The 15,484-nt window shown below is 33.4% G+C and overlaps 2 protein-coding genes across 4 annotated transcripts; both read left to right on the top strand.

Annotated features, from left to right (window-relative positions):
• Window positions 1–1,317, top strand: LOC111985380 (bZIP transcription factor 11). The gene has a single exon (XM_024017054.2). It carries the CDS (start codon window positions 590–592, stop codon window positions 1,040–1,042), a length of 453 nt encoding a protein of 150 aa, XP_023872822.2. The 5' UTR covers window positions 1–589; the 3' UTR covers window positions 1,043–1,317.
• Window positions 1,318–9,127: 7,810 nt separating this feature from the next.
• On the top strand, window positions 9,128–14,736 carry LOC111983716 (uncharacterized). 3 transcript variants are annotated; one of them, XM_065773029.1, is made up of 5 exons: window positions 9,128–9,593; window positions 9,845–9,926; window positions 10,992–11,622; window positions 11,732–11,804; window positions 13,537–13,735. In XM_065773029.1, exons 1-5 carry the CDS (start codon window positions 9,197–9,199, stop codon window positions 13,623–13,625), a joined length of 1,272 nt encoding a protein of 423 aa, XP_065629101.1. In that variant the 5' UTR covers window positions 9,128–9,196; the 3' UTR covers window positions 13,626–13,735. The 3 variants fall into 3 exon arrangements, with proteins under 3 accessions (XP_065629101.1, XP_065629100.1, XP_023871171.2); XM_065773028.1 differs by adding an exon at window positions 14,385–14,574 and having other exon boundaries at window positions 9,129–9,593; window positions 10,992–11,804; window positions 13,537–13,756; XM_024015403.2 differs by adding an exon at window positions 14,385–14,736 and having other exon boundaries at window positions 9,132–9,593; window positions 10,992–11,804; window positions 13,537–13,800.
• Window positions 14,737–15,484: the final 748 nt, after the last annotated feature.

Raw genomic sequence — 15,484 nt, forward strand, 5'->3', positions numbered from 1 at the left:
TGGTCTATAAAATCCACTAGCAATACCCCTTACAACCTCCTCTTCTCCTCTCTTCTACCCCCTGTAAAATCTGGGCCTCTCTTTTTTGGCTCTCTGATTCTCTTCAGGTCTTCTAGATTTAAAGCTCTGAAACTCTGCCATTAGAGACCCATATCCCTCTACGAAAGAAGATCACTCTCTCTCTCTCTCTCTCTCTCTCTCTCTCCTTCTGTATCAAATATATTTGATGCTTAATATCTTCTTCTTGATGTTTGAGACACTATGTCGTCTACAGTAGTCAGTGAAATCCTCACCCTCCAGCGCAGGACCCACTTGGTTCAGTCCTTCTCTGTTGTTTTCCTCTACTGGTTCTACGTTTTTTCATGAACAAGCTCTCCTTCTTGTCTAGCTAGACCCCATAACTAGGTCTTCTTAATATACATATTATATTTAAGTTATTTTCAAATAATTAGCATCTGGGTCCTGTGCTTTTCTATTATCAAGCATAACCCAGATAGATAAATCTTGTTTTTCTTGAGCTTAATATTGATATTACTACTGGTGATAACAATATATCTTAAAATAACTATTTTTGTTAAGCATACTATATATGGCTTCTTCTAGTGGAGCTTCTTCAGGGTCTGAAGGCGATGATCTCCAGCAAGTTATGGATCAAAGAAAGCGGAAGAGAATGCTTTCAAATCGTGAATCGGCACGTCGATCAAGGATGCGCAAACAGAAGCACGTGGATGATCTGATGGCCCAAGTGTGTCAGCTCACAAACGAAAACAACCAAATCCACACTACCATGAACATCACCCTTCAGCACTACATGAACATTGAGGCTGAGAACTCAGTTCTCAGAGCTCAGATGGCTGAGCTCAGCCACAGGTTAGAGTCTCTCAATGGGATCATCAATTACATAAACTCAACAACTGGTCTTTTTGAGAGTACAGATCAACAGGGCACTCAGACCCATGATGATAATAGCTTCATGAACCAATGGATTTCTAATCTCTATTTGAACCATCCCATAATAGCCTCTGCAGACATGTTTATGTAATAATCCTTTTGGATCAATCTTGCTGAGTTGGGGTTGCTTGTGGTGCTTGTTCAGGTTTCTAATAAGTGGAAAATAGTCTATGGTAGTCTCTCATGTCTCATCCTTTTTTTTTTTTTTTTTTATGTGAATTAGGTTCCTGCCTGTAATGTCAAAGGCAAAAAAATATTTTAGAGAGGATTGTGAACGATGTAATTGGGTTCTTGGTCTGTAATTGGTCTGTAATTGGGTTACTATATATTGATAATGATATATAATGAATAATTGTGTTACTTTAAGTTATCGATTGGTGAAAATTGTTGTGTTGGGGTTGCTAGCGTTACTTTTATTCGGGTGATCTATTGGTGACATAAACAATATCACGAGAATGGTCTCACTCTCTTCCTTTCCAGCTGTTTAATTACTCTTTTTTTTTTCTTTTTTTCTTTTTCAGTTAATGGGTGCACAACAAGCATGTCATTATAGTTTATAGGTCGCGTATTGAACTAGTAGTGATTTGGACAAAAGCGATAGCAGTATTAGTCTTTCCTTGGATTGATATGATTGGACAAATTTTGGTGGACCTATAAGATATGATGAAATTTGGAAGTTGGTGTTTACCGGTGGGGGATCCTCTGGGTAAGGTGGTAAAGAAAGGGTCTTTGGACATAAGGAACATCACTAAAATGATGAGCTCAGACTTAAATTATTGGCTGGGAGAATAAAACAAAATCCTACACTTAAAGTCCTAATTAATCTGAATGGATCAATCAAATTTATGGGAAGGTATCATGCATTGCATTATTTTTCCATTATATCTAAATGAAGGAGAAAAATGATACATATATTCGATATATAAAATAATTATATAAATAAGTCGTATTAATAACTTAAATATTTTTGTTTTGTTTGGTTAGAAAGTTCCACATCTCATTCCTCATGCATATAAAGAGAGGAAACTAACTCGTATTTTGGTGGACCTATAAGACATGATGAAATTTGGAAGTTGGTGTTTACAAGTGGGCCGGGGTCCTTTGGGTAAGGTGGGAAAGAAAGGGTCTTTGGATATAAGTAACATCACTAAAATGATGAGCTTAGACCTAAAATATTGGTTGGGAGAATAAAACAAAATCCTACGCCTGAAAGTCCTAATTAATCTGAATGGATCAATCAAAGTCATGAGAAGGTATCATGCATTGCATTATTTTCCCATTATATCTGAACGATGGGAGAGAAATGATACATAAATTCGATATACAAAGTAATTATATATTGATAAGTTGCATTAATAACTTAAATCTTTTAGTTTTGTTTGGTTAGCAAGTTCCACATCTCATGCCTCGAGCATACAGAGAAAGGAAACTAACTCATATTTTGGTGGACCTATAAGACATGATGAAATTTGGAAGTTGGTGTTTACAAGTGGGGGTCCTCTGGGTAAGGTGGGAAAGAAAGGGTCTTTGCACATAAGGAACATCACTAAAATGATGACCTCATACCTAAATTATTGGCTGGGAGAATAAAACAAAATCCTACGCCAGAAAGTTCTAATTAATCTAGATGGATCAATCAAAGTCATGGGAAGGTATCATGCATTGCATTATTTTCCCATTATATCTAAACGATAGGAGAGAAATGTTACATATATTCGATATATAAAGTAATTATATATTGATAAGTCACATTAATAACTTAAATCTTTTAGTTTTGTTTGGTTAGAAAGTTCCTCATCTCATACCTCAAGCATACAGAGAGAGGAAACTAACTCGTATTTTGGTGGACCTATAAGACATGATGAAATTTGGAAGTTGGTGTTTACAAGTGGGGGTCCTCCGGGTAAGATGGGAAAGAAAGGGTCTTTGGACATCAGGAACATCACTAAAATGATGACCTCAGACCTAAATTATTGGCTGGGAGAATAAAACAAAATCTTGCGCCTGAAAGTCCTAATTAATCTGAATGGTTCAATCAAAGTTATAGGAAGGTATCATGTATTGCATTATTTTCCCATTATATATGATAGGAGAGAAATGATACATATATTCGATATATAAAGTAATTATATATTGATAAGTCGCATTAATAACTTAAATCTTTTAGTTTTGTTTGGTTAGAAAGTTCCACATCTCATGCCTCGAGCATACAGAGAGAGGAAACTAACTAGTATTTTGGGAGTTGTATTAAAAATAAAATGGAAGAAGCATCTTGGGAGACCAATCACGTGTCTCGTTAATTTAAAAATTGGAATGGTTGGAAAATTTCTTCCCCACTTCTGGCCGATGCAGAGGGCCAAGTGATTCCATCTGTGGAGATTTTTGTAAAAATGTACTTAAAAAAGTATAGTTGCAATTTGCAAAGATCAAGTGATCAACCAATTGAATTATTGAATTGCTGATAGCATTTTCTTTGTTTATTCCTTTCGGTATAAGTTTTAGACTTCTAGTCATGCTAATTCAAGAACCATACGTGCTCTGTCATACTGTATCCCTGTGACATTCCCATTGATTTAATTGGGGCACCGCTAACATTTCCTTAATTAAATTGCATTTGACAGAAAAAAAAAATAAAAATAAATAAAGAACATGCAAAAACAAAAAAGAAGAAGAAGAAGAATTGAAGTGTGGCACAGTTTTCACCCAGCCCATGCAACGGGTTTCTTCCCAAGCTAGATTGTGCACTGTGCAGCCTCAAAGAGAATGGGTTATTGAGTATTGACTCATTTCATCCAATTGATCTAATTCTTTCTTTGATGTCCACATGGAGTGCTTAGACATATTTTTCTTTTTCCTCTGGTCCTCATATATATCTTTCAAACTAAAAATAAAATAATAACATAATGAAAAGTTAACATAGTTAAAGTTAAGATTTATTGAGGTTATGGATTTATGCTACTATGTGTTTGTTTGGCAACTATTTTTTTTTTTAAAATTATTTGTTTGTGCAGAACTTTATAAATATCACCGTTTCTTAGGTATATCTATATTTTAATTAATTTTTAACAAATAAGTTTTCAATAAAAAAATCCTTATACACTTTAGAAGTTGTAATTTGTTGTCGCTATATATGAGTTGATTTTGTTATGCATGTTATGCAACATGTCCTATATATAGTGGTTGGTTTTTGAATAAAACGCAAAATTATTCCAAAAAATAAAATAAAAGAATCCCATGCATATTGAGACGAGTAAACAGACATCAACAAATTAAGTACCTTTTAAATCAGTCACTTGAGCGGATGAGTTAAGAACTGAAAATTTTACCATTTTTTCATTCAAACAAATTAAGTACCACATTTTAAATCAGTCACTTAAGACTTGAAAATTAAGACTTGAAAATTTTAAGACTTGAAAATTTTAAATCAGTCACTTGAGCGGATAAATTAAGACTTGAAAATTTTACCATTTTTTCATCCAATAAAATGGAAGTGTTATAAGTCAAGAGTTTTGTAGCTAGCTTGGTTAGCATTATTTACTCTCATTTATGAGGAAAACTAACTATCAAATAATAATAATAATAATAATAAATGTGTTATCACATAAGTGGAATTAACGTACGTGTTATGTACATTGGGTTAGTTCTTTTTAGGTTCTCTTTCATTTACTTGTCATATTATAATAGGAATGTGAAAATGAGTGAATAATGCTTACAAAACTAATGAGACATTTGTCCTATGAGAATTTTTGGTTGGAATGATGCTAAATTTTATAACATAAATCTTATAAATTTTGTTTCAGTTTTTAAATACAAAATATTTTTTTTAAAATGCTAAAATTACTCAAAGATATAAATCTTGTCAGTGATCTATAGCATCACCTGTCAATTTGGCTAAAGCATTCATAATAATAGGTTTTAATTAGCTCAATTAATAAAGATTTTTATTTTTAAATAAAAGATTTAAATTCATATCATGTCTGCATAAAAAATTAATTGATATTTAAACATGATAATAAAAAAATCATTATAGAGTAAGTAGATATTATAAATACAAATCATATAGTTTGTATATAAAACCAAAAACAAAAACTATAATGTATGTGTATATATATATATATATATCATGAAACAAGTCTCACTTAGTCACGTGTAACGTGCGTCACGACGGGTTGAAATGATATCCAAGTAGAGCAATCAAGTCCATAATTTATTTATCATTATTCTTCTCCAAAAAGAAAGAGTCCATAATTTATCTGTGAGCTGCAAAGTAAAAAGTAATTAAATTATAGAATGGTTTACAAGTTACGAACCTGAACCTAGTTTTATATATATATATATATATATCATGAAACAAGTCTCACTTAGTCACGTGTAACGTGCGTCACAACGGGTTGAAATGATATCCAAGTAGAGCAATCGAGTCCATAATTTATTTATTGTTTCTCAAAAAAAAAAAATCCCATAATTTATCTGTCCTGAACCTAGTTTTATATATTAATAACCTGTGTGACCCATGATTTCAATTAAGAAGGGCCATTGAATATAAAAAAAGTCGGGTGACTGACTGCAACAGTGTTCGTAAATCCCATGCCATTGGCACATTATATATTATATATACACATCACATCACAATTCACAATACTCCAGTAGAGTCAGTCAGTTCTTTCGTTTATTATTATTATTATTTTTTATCTCTGTGATGCTTACCAGCGAGTTAAAAAACCAAATTTCAGAAAGGCATGCCGATTGTCTAATTTTTTATTTTATTGCGTTTGATCTTGATAATATTTCTTTATCATCAGATTAAGATATCAATTAATTTTTAATATAGGTGGAGATTGAACCCTAAATCTCTTCTTATACAGTCATCAAAGAGCTTACCAATTGAGTTAATTAAAACTCACACCAATTCTCCGAGCCTTTAATAATCAAATATATGTATGCAGTGTGCTATACGCCTATACCACAGCCCCCCCTTTTTTTTTTTTTTTTGGTTTCAATGACTCGCTATTTCACTAATTGTAGTTTGTCCGCAATTTATGTTTTTAATATTCTATGGCAAGAAATAACAACTGGGTCTTGTACTCTTGTTTACATTAAACAATTTTTTTTTTTTTTTTTTGAGAATCGTTTACATTAAACTTTGTTACTTTTTTTCTTTCCTGTTTCAGCTTTAGTATGCCTAGAATATAATATGAATCATAATTCAAAAGTGGGTTTGACAAATTGTAGTTTCAAGCCCTTTTATTTTATGTCTAAAATTACTTAAAAGACTTTTTCTTTTTCCCGACCAGTAACTCAGGTGATAAACAAAGTGATGCATACGATTATGCGCATTACACTTCTTTAATTACTAGTGGACTGAAGAAAAAATAATAATAAATAATAAAAGAAAAGCATGTATCAATTAGGCATAAAGTAGGTTTCTAATTAACCCATATTATAGTTTACAGGAGGGAATAAGAAAGATTAGATCACCAAACTGTGACTCTTGGAGTTGATTTTGTTAATTTTTGTATTAATTAAGAGGATGACGAATGCTTATGGCCAACCATTTCTGACTAAAAACTAACGTGAGTTAAGAAGGAAAGAAAAGATTCCTACTATGGGAATATTAATTTTTAAGCAGTCATAAGGTAGAAGATGCATGTGAAGGCAACATGAGGGAAATAAAATTTTCTCTTTTTGCCACTTGACACGACTGTTAATTACTTCTTATCATATACTCCGTAATACTGTAAAAGCTAATTTTAGGGGTATTTTATATTTTAAACAAAGGGCAGACAATATCTGTGAGCACCAAAAACATCATGCTGTATATTTATTATCTTTCTATTATTAAAAGGAGTATTGTTCTATTAAATGACATTCGAATATGATGGGAGAAAAAAGTTCCAGAAAAATGTTTATTGTTATTATATTTTGTTTTATAAGTTCTAGTAGACAACTCTATTTTCTTGGAACGTGGGACTGATTGTATAAACTGATAAATCGAAAGAAACAACACAAGTGGAATTGGAATAAGCTCAAATTCATTGCTTCTCTAAATCCGAGACACATGATATTAGGGTAGGAGGTCATTACATTTTAGCATATGATCCTCATAATGGGTTTGTGTATTAATTTTGTATTGACCCCATTTTATTGTAAAACTCATGTATACTTGCCCCTAACTTCTAGCGGGCTATATATACCTGACTCAAAGTTCATTATAACAATTCTTGATTATATAATAAAAGTATAGCCATCAAGTATTTCTTCTGTGAACATACGCCATCAAATCGAACCTCTTTCTCTCACTAAAATATATTTTTTTACATTATTTTTTATTTCACTTTAGTTCCAAACACACTTTTTCTTTCTTCTTTCTATCTTATAGTTAATTTTTGTAGCATGTTGACAATATGTATGCAATTATCTTTCAATGTCATTAATATGATGAGCCAATCTTAACAAATAACCAAATATGATATACTCAAAAATCTATTGTGAAGATTTCTTTTACATATAAAGTATTGTGAAGAGATTCTAAATTGACACACTAACACTAATATTGATTTCATGGCATTATGAAAAATGAAATGGTATCGAACCTCTTTCTCTCACTAAAATATATTTTTTTACATTATTTTTTATTTCACTTTAGTTCCAAACACACTTTTTCTTTCTTCTTTCTATCTTATAGTTAATTTTTGTAGCATGTTGACAATATGTATGCAATTATCTTTCAATGTCATTAATATGATGAGCCAATCTTAACAAATAACCAAATATGATATACTCAAAAATCTATTGTGAAGATTTCTTTTACATATAAAGTATTGTGAAGAGATTCTAAATTGACACACTAACACTAATATTGATTTCATGGCATTATGAAAAATGAAATGGAATTTAGTCAGAACAAAAGAGAAAAAAAAAAAAAAAAAGACAAAAAACACCAAGATACAACTTATAAGCCAATAATTTTCAAGTAGCATTTTTGAGGGAATTCTTGAATTGTTGTATAAAGACGAAGAAATCTCTCTTAAAGGCACGTTTAGGAGAAACTTTGGTTAGTTTTGATACTAACAAACATTCACAAGACTCACTACCAGTTTGAAACACTTAAAAATAGTTTTGATAAATTCTGAAGAAAAACTACTTTCCCATGTCTCAACCAATACACTTCGATTGATTGAGATTTAATGACTCAATCGATCGACCAACTATCAAGGTAAGTATCGAGTGAGCAGAAAGGTACTTCAAAAATAAATGGCATTTGTTAAGTCTCAGTTGTCACTCAATTGAACCTCGTGAGTATTGAAGTTTAATAATTAAAATTCTCTCCATTTTACCTTTTAAAGTAAACTTAGTTACACATATTGCAACCTACTTGTATATATCTATAGACACTTTTTGCACATAAATCCATAAGCTTTATTTACCACATTAGTATGTTGTGAAATTTGATTTATCTAAAGAATTGTTCAAAAAACACAATAGATAGAACAAGGTGTTGACTCATTTGTATAACTTAGCCAAATAAAAAAAACTTAGAGAAGATAGAGTAATTTTTTTCACACATGTTAACTTGGCAAGTTTTTACCGGTACTCATTTGAGCCCAACACTCATATCACTTTTTTACCAAAATTTTCTGCTGGTGTGTAAGATTTGTTGTTGCCTGTCGTTTCTGCTACTGTCTAAGCACTGCATGTCCATACGACTGTGTCGTTTCTGGGCTCACTATGTGTCGCACAGCAGAGGCATTTCCAAAAGGCCGTTACTTTTAGACTACGAGTCGTTCAACGTTTAAACTGTTGCTGGAAGTGTCTGTTAACAAAAAGCCCAAGTCCAAGAGGGATATTTTGGGAAATACATTTTTTCGAGCTTCAAGCATTTGTGTTTGTTTCCGTTTTTAAGCGGGCAAAATCAAAACTCGCACAGTGCAGAGCAATGTCGTCCGCCGAAGAAAACCCTAGAAAATGGCGGTTCACATGGGAAGCCCAATCTCAAATCCCAATCCTCCGCTTATTCCTCTTCGATTCCCACACTAAGCCCTCAATTCAGTGCCAAAATCTCAAGGTCCATCTTAATCTCTCACAATCTCTGCTTCAGTGTTTAAACTGTTGCTGGAAGTGTCTGTTAACAAAAAGCCCAAGTCCAAGAGGGATATTTTGGGAAATACATTTTTTCGAGCTTCAAGCATTTGTGTTTGTTTCCGTTTTTAAGCGGGCAAAATCAAAACTCGCACAGTGCAGAGCAATGTCGTCCGCCGAAGAAAACCCTAGAAAATGGCGGTTCACATGGGAAGCCCAATCTCAAATCCCAATCCTCCGCTTATTCCTCTTCGATTCCCACACTAAGCCCTCAATTCAGTGCCAAAATCTCAAGGTCCATCTTAATCTCTCACAATCTCTGCTTCAGCTCAGGTGGTTCGATGACCGCCACGTCTCGCTTAGGGTTCCGATTCCCAGGGTTTTGCTCGACCCCGAGTGGCCGCTCAGTTTCACAGCCTTCGACGATCACATTCAGGTCAAGCTCGTCCTTCTTCTCCCCGTCGATCATCCAATCGTTTCCAGCTTCGATTCCGTCTTGAATTTCTCTCAAGGTTTGGAAAATGCTTCATTCGATGCTTCGAAGCCGCTAGAAATGGACTCTGGTGAGCTCTCTTTTAATGCTTTTGTTAAAGATATTAACGAAATTGGAATGCGTTTGGTTGCCGAGAAAGTTAGGGAAACAGAAATAAGAAAATTGGAGTCTAATTAAAAAAAAAAAAAAAAGAATAATCATGTTATTATTATGATGTAATTGTAATCAGCTTCATTGTAGAGAATGAAGTTCATGCGAATGTTTTTTTTTTGCTTTGCTATAATTTGTTGGTTCTTTTGGTGCTATGGTTGTGTGGTTCAGATCTGAAGATGCTATCTTCTAGTGAAGGAGTTCATTTTCACTGTAGAAGTTGCTCATTTAAGCTGACTAAAACTCCTCTCAGGTAACTAATCATGTTCATCAATTTATCACTATATTCACTGCTAACTAGTCACTAGTATATCTTGCTATTTACTTCGAGTTAAACTATGTATTTGTTAGGATGCAACTTTTTGCTGGAAGCTTATTTGTTTATTTGTTAAAATTTTATTGAAGTTGCAAATTAGTTAGCTACAAAAAATTTATTAAAGTATAATTGTACCAAATAAACTAAAAAAACCAAAAGAAAAAGCTAGTGACAAAAGTTTGCTACATTTACCATGTCTGCATACACCAATTTCTTGCAATTTTACTTCAAGACAACTTCACCACTCTACCATTGCCACCAAAGTTCCGTTTTGAATTTGCATTGCATGTTCCCTGGCCTCTAACTTTCGTCAAAGAACCAATGAGCTCTCTAACTCAAGTGGCCCATCCTATTATAATGAATAACTTACGAACATAAAAAATTTAATGCAAAAGAGGATTAGAGGCATAAAGACTGATATATTCAATCCCTGCATGTAGTAAATTTTCCAGCTAAACTGTGTTGAGTTCATGAACTTTTAAAAATTTAGAAGCATATTATATAATTATTGAGCTACAAGGCATTCATGGGCCAATAAAGTAATCCTTTAAAAAAAAAAATGCAAACAGCTTATTGAATGAATGCGGTATCTTTGCTGGGAATGGTGATTATTGTTTGTTTTCACATGTAGCCTAAATTTGTAAGTTTGACAACTTAGCATCATATTTAGGTGCATGGTTATGACATGAGACCTTGAGGCTGCTTAACATATGTATTTATTCCGCTTTTATAATGCCTTCATTTTTTTTCTTTGTTAAATCCAATTTGGTTCAAGTGTTTGGTTCCTTTACTGAGATTTGATTTCTCTTTGAATATTAAAAAAAAAAAAAAAAAAAAAATCCACTGCTATTGGTCAGCTAGTTTACAGACTTTCATTGGACCTTACATATGGTTGTTCCAGAGGTACAGGGTTCTTATATATGCTACCCTAACTTGTTAGCTTGCATTCAACTATTTGAATCCATATAACATTATTTTTCCCCACTAAATTTATGTATGCAGAGATTTTGTAGAAATGCCATCAGTCAACTGGAGAGAGGCAGCTGATAACTGGTTTGGAAATTGCTGTTGTTCCTTTGGAGGTGTAAGTGAGAAGCTGGTGAATGGGTACGCAAATTCTTATACATATGCTAAGGGTATGTGCCACTTAAGTTCTACGACTGTTACCCTTTGCAAGGATGACCTTATGGAGTGGAAATTTCCTGACCAGGTTGGATGCCAGAGGTATGATCCTGAACTAGATTTCAATGGTGATAATGTATTTACTGAAGCAAGTCTAGATTCTAGAAGTAATTGTGGAAGAGTCATAACCTGTGATGAACCAAGTGAGGAAATGCCTGCTTCTGATGAATCAAAGTTGATGCATTTTAAGGACGAAAATTTTGCTGCAAAATTCAGTTGTGAAGTTACTGAGGAAGAAACTAATGATGATGCTTCATTTCCTTTGTTGCTAGAATCAGTTGATTCAGATCTCTCTAAAGATGTGGCATCAGCAACTGGTTGTTGTGTTCATGTGGAAAGTAATGTTATAAATCATGTTGATGAAGATTGGAAACATCAGGTATCTGAAACTACGGAGATCAAGGCAAATCAGAAATCTTTTCTCAATGGCTTTCTTGGAAATATTTTCATGGTTAGATCCTTCAATTATTCAGTAGATGTTGAGTGGATTGAATATGTTTGCCCTCAATGTTCATCTCTTCTTGGAGCTTACCCTTGTGGTAATGGTTATGCACCTGTAGATTTTGGAGTTCGATTGTTCAAATGTTATGTTTCCACTTGTTTGCCAGTCAGTGGATCAGGGGATTTATTCAGGTATGCAAAAATGATCTACAATTCCTACGCTTCTGTCTTTAGTATGATTTTGGTTGTTCTATTCATTTTTAATCAGCTGTATGGCCAAGCATCTTGTTATGCAAAATTTGGACTTCTTCAATTTAGAAGGATTTTTCAGGTGGTAAGTGGTTCAAGCTCTGGGCTGAAATTAGGGAAGATGACTGTGATTGGAGTTGTTGGCTAGAATGAAGATATTATAGCCAATGGAAACTAATTTAAGTATCCCTAAAGACTTGAGCTCTAAAAATAATTGCACATGTACATTTGTATCTAGAAAGTAGTATTATTTGCTTATGTAGATTGTCCTTTAGGGTCCGTTTAGTTGGAGGGGTGGAAAAGTTGGTGAATAGAAAATGGTGCGAGGATGGAAAAGTGGGATTTCCCTCCTTTTTGTTTGGTTGGGGGTGAAAAAGTGCAGGGATGGAAAAAGTTAGTTTGTATAAATTTACTCATGTACCTTTGTTAAAAATGATGCCCAATTAAAACAAAAAAAAAGTGACAAACAACCCAAAAAAAACACAAAAGAAAGTAAAAGAGGAAAAAAAAAGAAAAAGAATATAGGCAATGTACACTTAAATCAAAAGAAAAAAGAAAAAAAAAAAAAGAGGAAAGAAGAGGCAACAGGGATGGAGAAAAAAGAAAAAGAAAAAAAGAAGAAGAGGAGGCAACGTCTAGGAGGAACAAGAAAAAAGAAAAAAAGAAGAAGAAAGAGGTGAAGAAGAGCAATGTACAAACAAAGCCCATGTGCAAGTATACAAGGGCATTTTTGTCCGTTAAACAGCCCCATTTTCTCCTTTCAGTTTTCTCTCCATTTTGGGGAGAAAATTTTTTGGTGGGCTCGGAGAAATAACACATGGGCTCCCACCATTTATTTTATTTCCTCTTCACCCAACCAAATACACTCCAAAAAAGTTTTCCTTCTCATTTTCTCTTCAAAGTTTTCCATTTATCTTGTTTCACCTCCAAGCAAACACGCCCTTAAGGTCCAAGAACAACTGTTGAGGGTTTTATGGAACTGAATGTATGTCCTTTAATTATGGGCTTGTAGTGTTTTGACATGGACCTGGCTACTCCAAAAAATCTAGACATGACTCATAAGGATACATCAATATATATATATGTGTGTGTGTGTATATATCTTTGTGAATTTGTAATATTAAAATTCATGTTTACATGTACTTATCACCAAAAAAAAAAAAAACCTTGTGTTTACATATGTTTGAGTGTATGTTTGCTTGAAAAAGAATCAAACATAGTAATACTTAGGAAATTAGACAGAAGGTCTAGAAAAAATTCATTATACTTTTATGTACTGCACATATATTTTAAAATCTTATTTTTTTATTTTTTATTTTTTATTTTTGTTGGGGTCTCTGAAGTATGTACAAGTCACAGTTATGTGACATTTTAAATAGAAGAAGTGCACGACAAATCATAGATCCCAAGATATAACATTGCAAACTTGTTGAAGAGAGACATTCCCATGGTGCTGCTGCATGTATCCTAATTCTACTGATGCTGCTACATGTCCTCTCTCTCTCCCTCCTTATAATTTGGGCTATTATTTTCATTTCTGCTTTAACTAGTCACTGTAGATATACCATGAATAGGAGCTTTTTTTGGAGGCAGAATAAATTTTGAAGTTTTATTCTTGACTGCTGATTTAATTATCAAAATTTCAGTACTTAAATTAGTTTGCTTTTATGGACAGGAAGTATACCTTGGAAAGAATGTTTGCAAGTCAGCTCCTGGAAAGTGCAGAGGATGAATCAACATATCGAACTGTGGTTAGGGATGTGAAAACCAAATCTCCCTTGCTGCAAATTGTTCTTCTAAATCCAAATTCTTGGTCCTGTACTGGTTTCTGTGAGGCTGCAGAGGGGGCAAACACAGGACCAATTTCAAAGATGGATCTATACCCTGTCACAAAGGTGCTTTTTTCTGACTGCAGCAAAAACACAGATTTTCATTCAAGGTTGGTTAATTGATTTTGCTCTTTTGGTATCCGTTTTTAACTCCATCATAATTGAATAAAAATGGGAGAGGGAGGGTTTTGGTGTTGAGGGGGTGGTGGGGAGGGGCTGTGTCAACTGAAAGCCGATGCCTTCCAGTCTTGATTGATAATAGTACCATATTCAACAGAAAGGCGAACGACGTTTTATTTTCACTGTAACATTGTTGACACAAACAAACCAGCAGCACTTTTTCTATGGAGATAGTTGTTGTCCTGTAGCAATCAGAATTTAAACTTCATCTCTCAAGGGATTCAATAAATTTTTAAACAAAAATAAAAATTGATTACCACAAAATTCAGTAATTTGAACTGATATTTAGTGTCATCTACTTTTTTTATTTCACTTGAGATGACCAAATATAATTTTATTTCCATCCTATTCCTAAAATTTGCCTCAGAAAAACATGCATCCTTTGTTTTCCTGACATGTTTATGTTTCATGTGTTTACCAGTTTGGTGAAATCTAAATTTTCATCTGAGAGTTCCCTTCCCCCTCCTTCACTCCAATGCTTCTATACTTATTAATGTAACTGAGGTGTATGCAGGATGATAAAAGACTGGGAAACAAAGAATTTAGCCGATGAAGTTTTCATGTTGACACGCCAAATAAAAGAACTAATTAAATCCCTGGTGTCAGGAAAGGATTTACTTCCACTGTCATGTTCTTGCCTCCAGGGTTTATCTTTGTCATCTATACAGAGGTAATAGTACGCCTTTTGAAGGGCTTAGATCTCCTGTAACTTCAAACTTGATGTTTGGCAAGGAATAGAGCTTTGTCTCTGGTCTAACCTTATTTGAAGACCAAGAAAATGCACTCTCTAATTCCAGTTCTTGTGATTCTTCAAAAATTAAACAATGATGATATCAAAGAGTAACAAAATAGATTTTTCCAATTTCTACAGGGGTTCAAATACCAAAATCATAGAGTATGTGCTAACGCAAATTATATTAACACTTCGTGCCTATTTGACTCAGCTGTTTGCATTGCAAAGTAAAATTAGTATTTTGGTCTATTCGATGGTTTTAAAAGACCGTAATTTCTACCCATAAAGTCATCTACTTAAGGTGCATGCCCTGGACCACTTTTGCTATGCAAATAAGTCATGGCAGGTCAGTAGATGAAGTGGTAGGCGAAACAGGAACATACTTACAGAATCAGGAGGTATAGTTGCTTAATCATTGTGGAAGTATTCGGTTAAAGATTGTGGTTAGTTTTTTATTATCCCTCTAAACATGCAAAGAGAGAGGTCCCTGTTGGTTGTACATGCTACGTCCATCTGATATATAAAATCTATTCCTTTATGTTATCGTTTTTGTTTTGTTTTTTTTTTTTTTTTTTTTTTTTTTTTTTTTTGGTAAGGAAGTTGGTAGCAAATTTATTGTTTTTTTTTGATAGATAAGAATAATTTTATAGGTATTTACATGGAGTATATGTTAGGGAGAACACAATCCCTTAGAGAAAACTACAACTAAAATAGCTAAGCAAATAGGGCTGTTAGCGAGAAGGGTAGTAACTCTTGAACCGCTTATAATCAAATAGCATTACAAATTGGAAACCATAAATAGATGACCAAAACAATTTCAGTCCTATGACAGACTCTAAAATAGAGAAATGACAAAGATCTCCACAAAAAGAGTTGCTATA

Source organism: Quercus suber, unplaced genomic scaffold (assembly GCF_002906115.3).
Source record: "Quercus suber isolate HL8 unplaced genomic scaffold, Cork oak 2.0 scaffold_68, whole genome shotgun sequence".
Taxonomy (NCBI): Eukaryota; Viridiplantae; Streptophyta; class Magnoliopsida; order Fagales; family Fagaceae; genus Quercus; species Quercus suber.

Bases quoted from the DNA above. Each gene is read 5' to 3' on its own strand.
- LOC111985380 (XM_024017054.2), top strand. From the start codon at position 590: ATGGCTTCTTCTAGTGGAGCTTCTTCAGGGTCTGAAGGCGATGATCTC.
- LOC111983716 (XM_024015403.2), top strand. From the start codon at position 9,197: ATGTCGTCCGCCGAAGAAAACCCTAGAAAATGGCGGTTCACATGGGAA. The intron at 9,927-10,991 runs GTAACTAATCAT...TTATGTATGCAG, and splicing joins CTGACTAAAACTCCTCTCAG to AGATTTTGTAGAAATGCCAT. The intron at 11,805-13,536 runs GTATGCAAAAAT...TTTTATGGACAG, and splicing joins GGATCAGGGGATTTATTCAG to GAAGTATACCTTGGAAAGAA.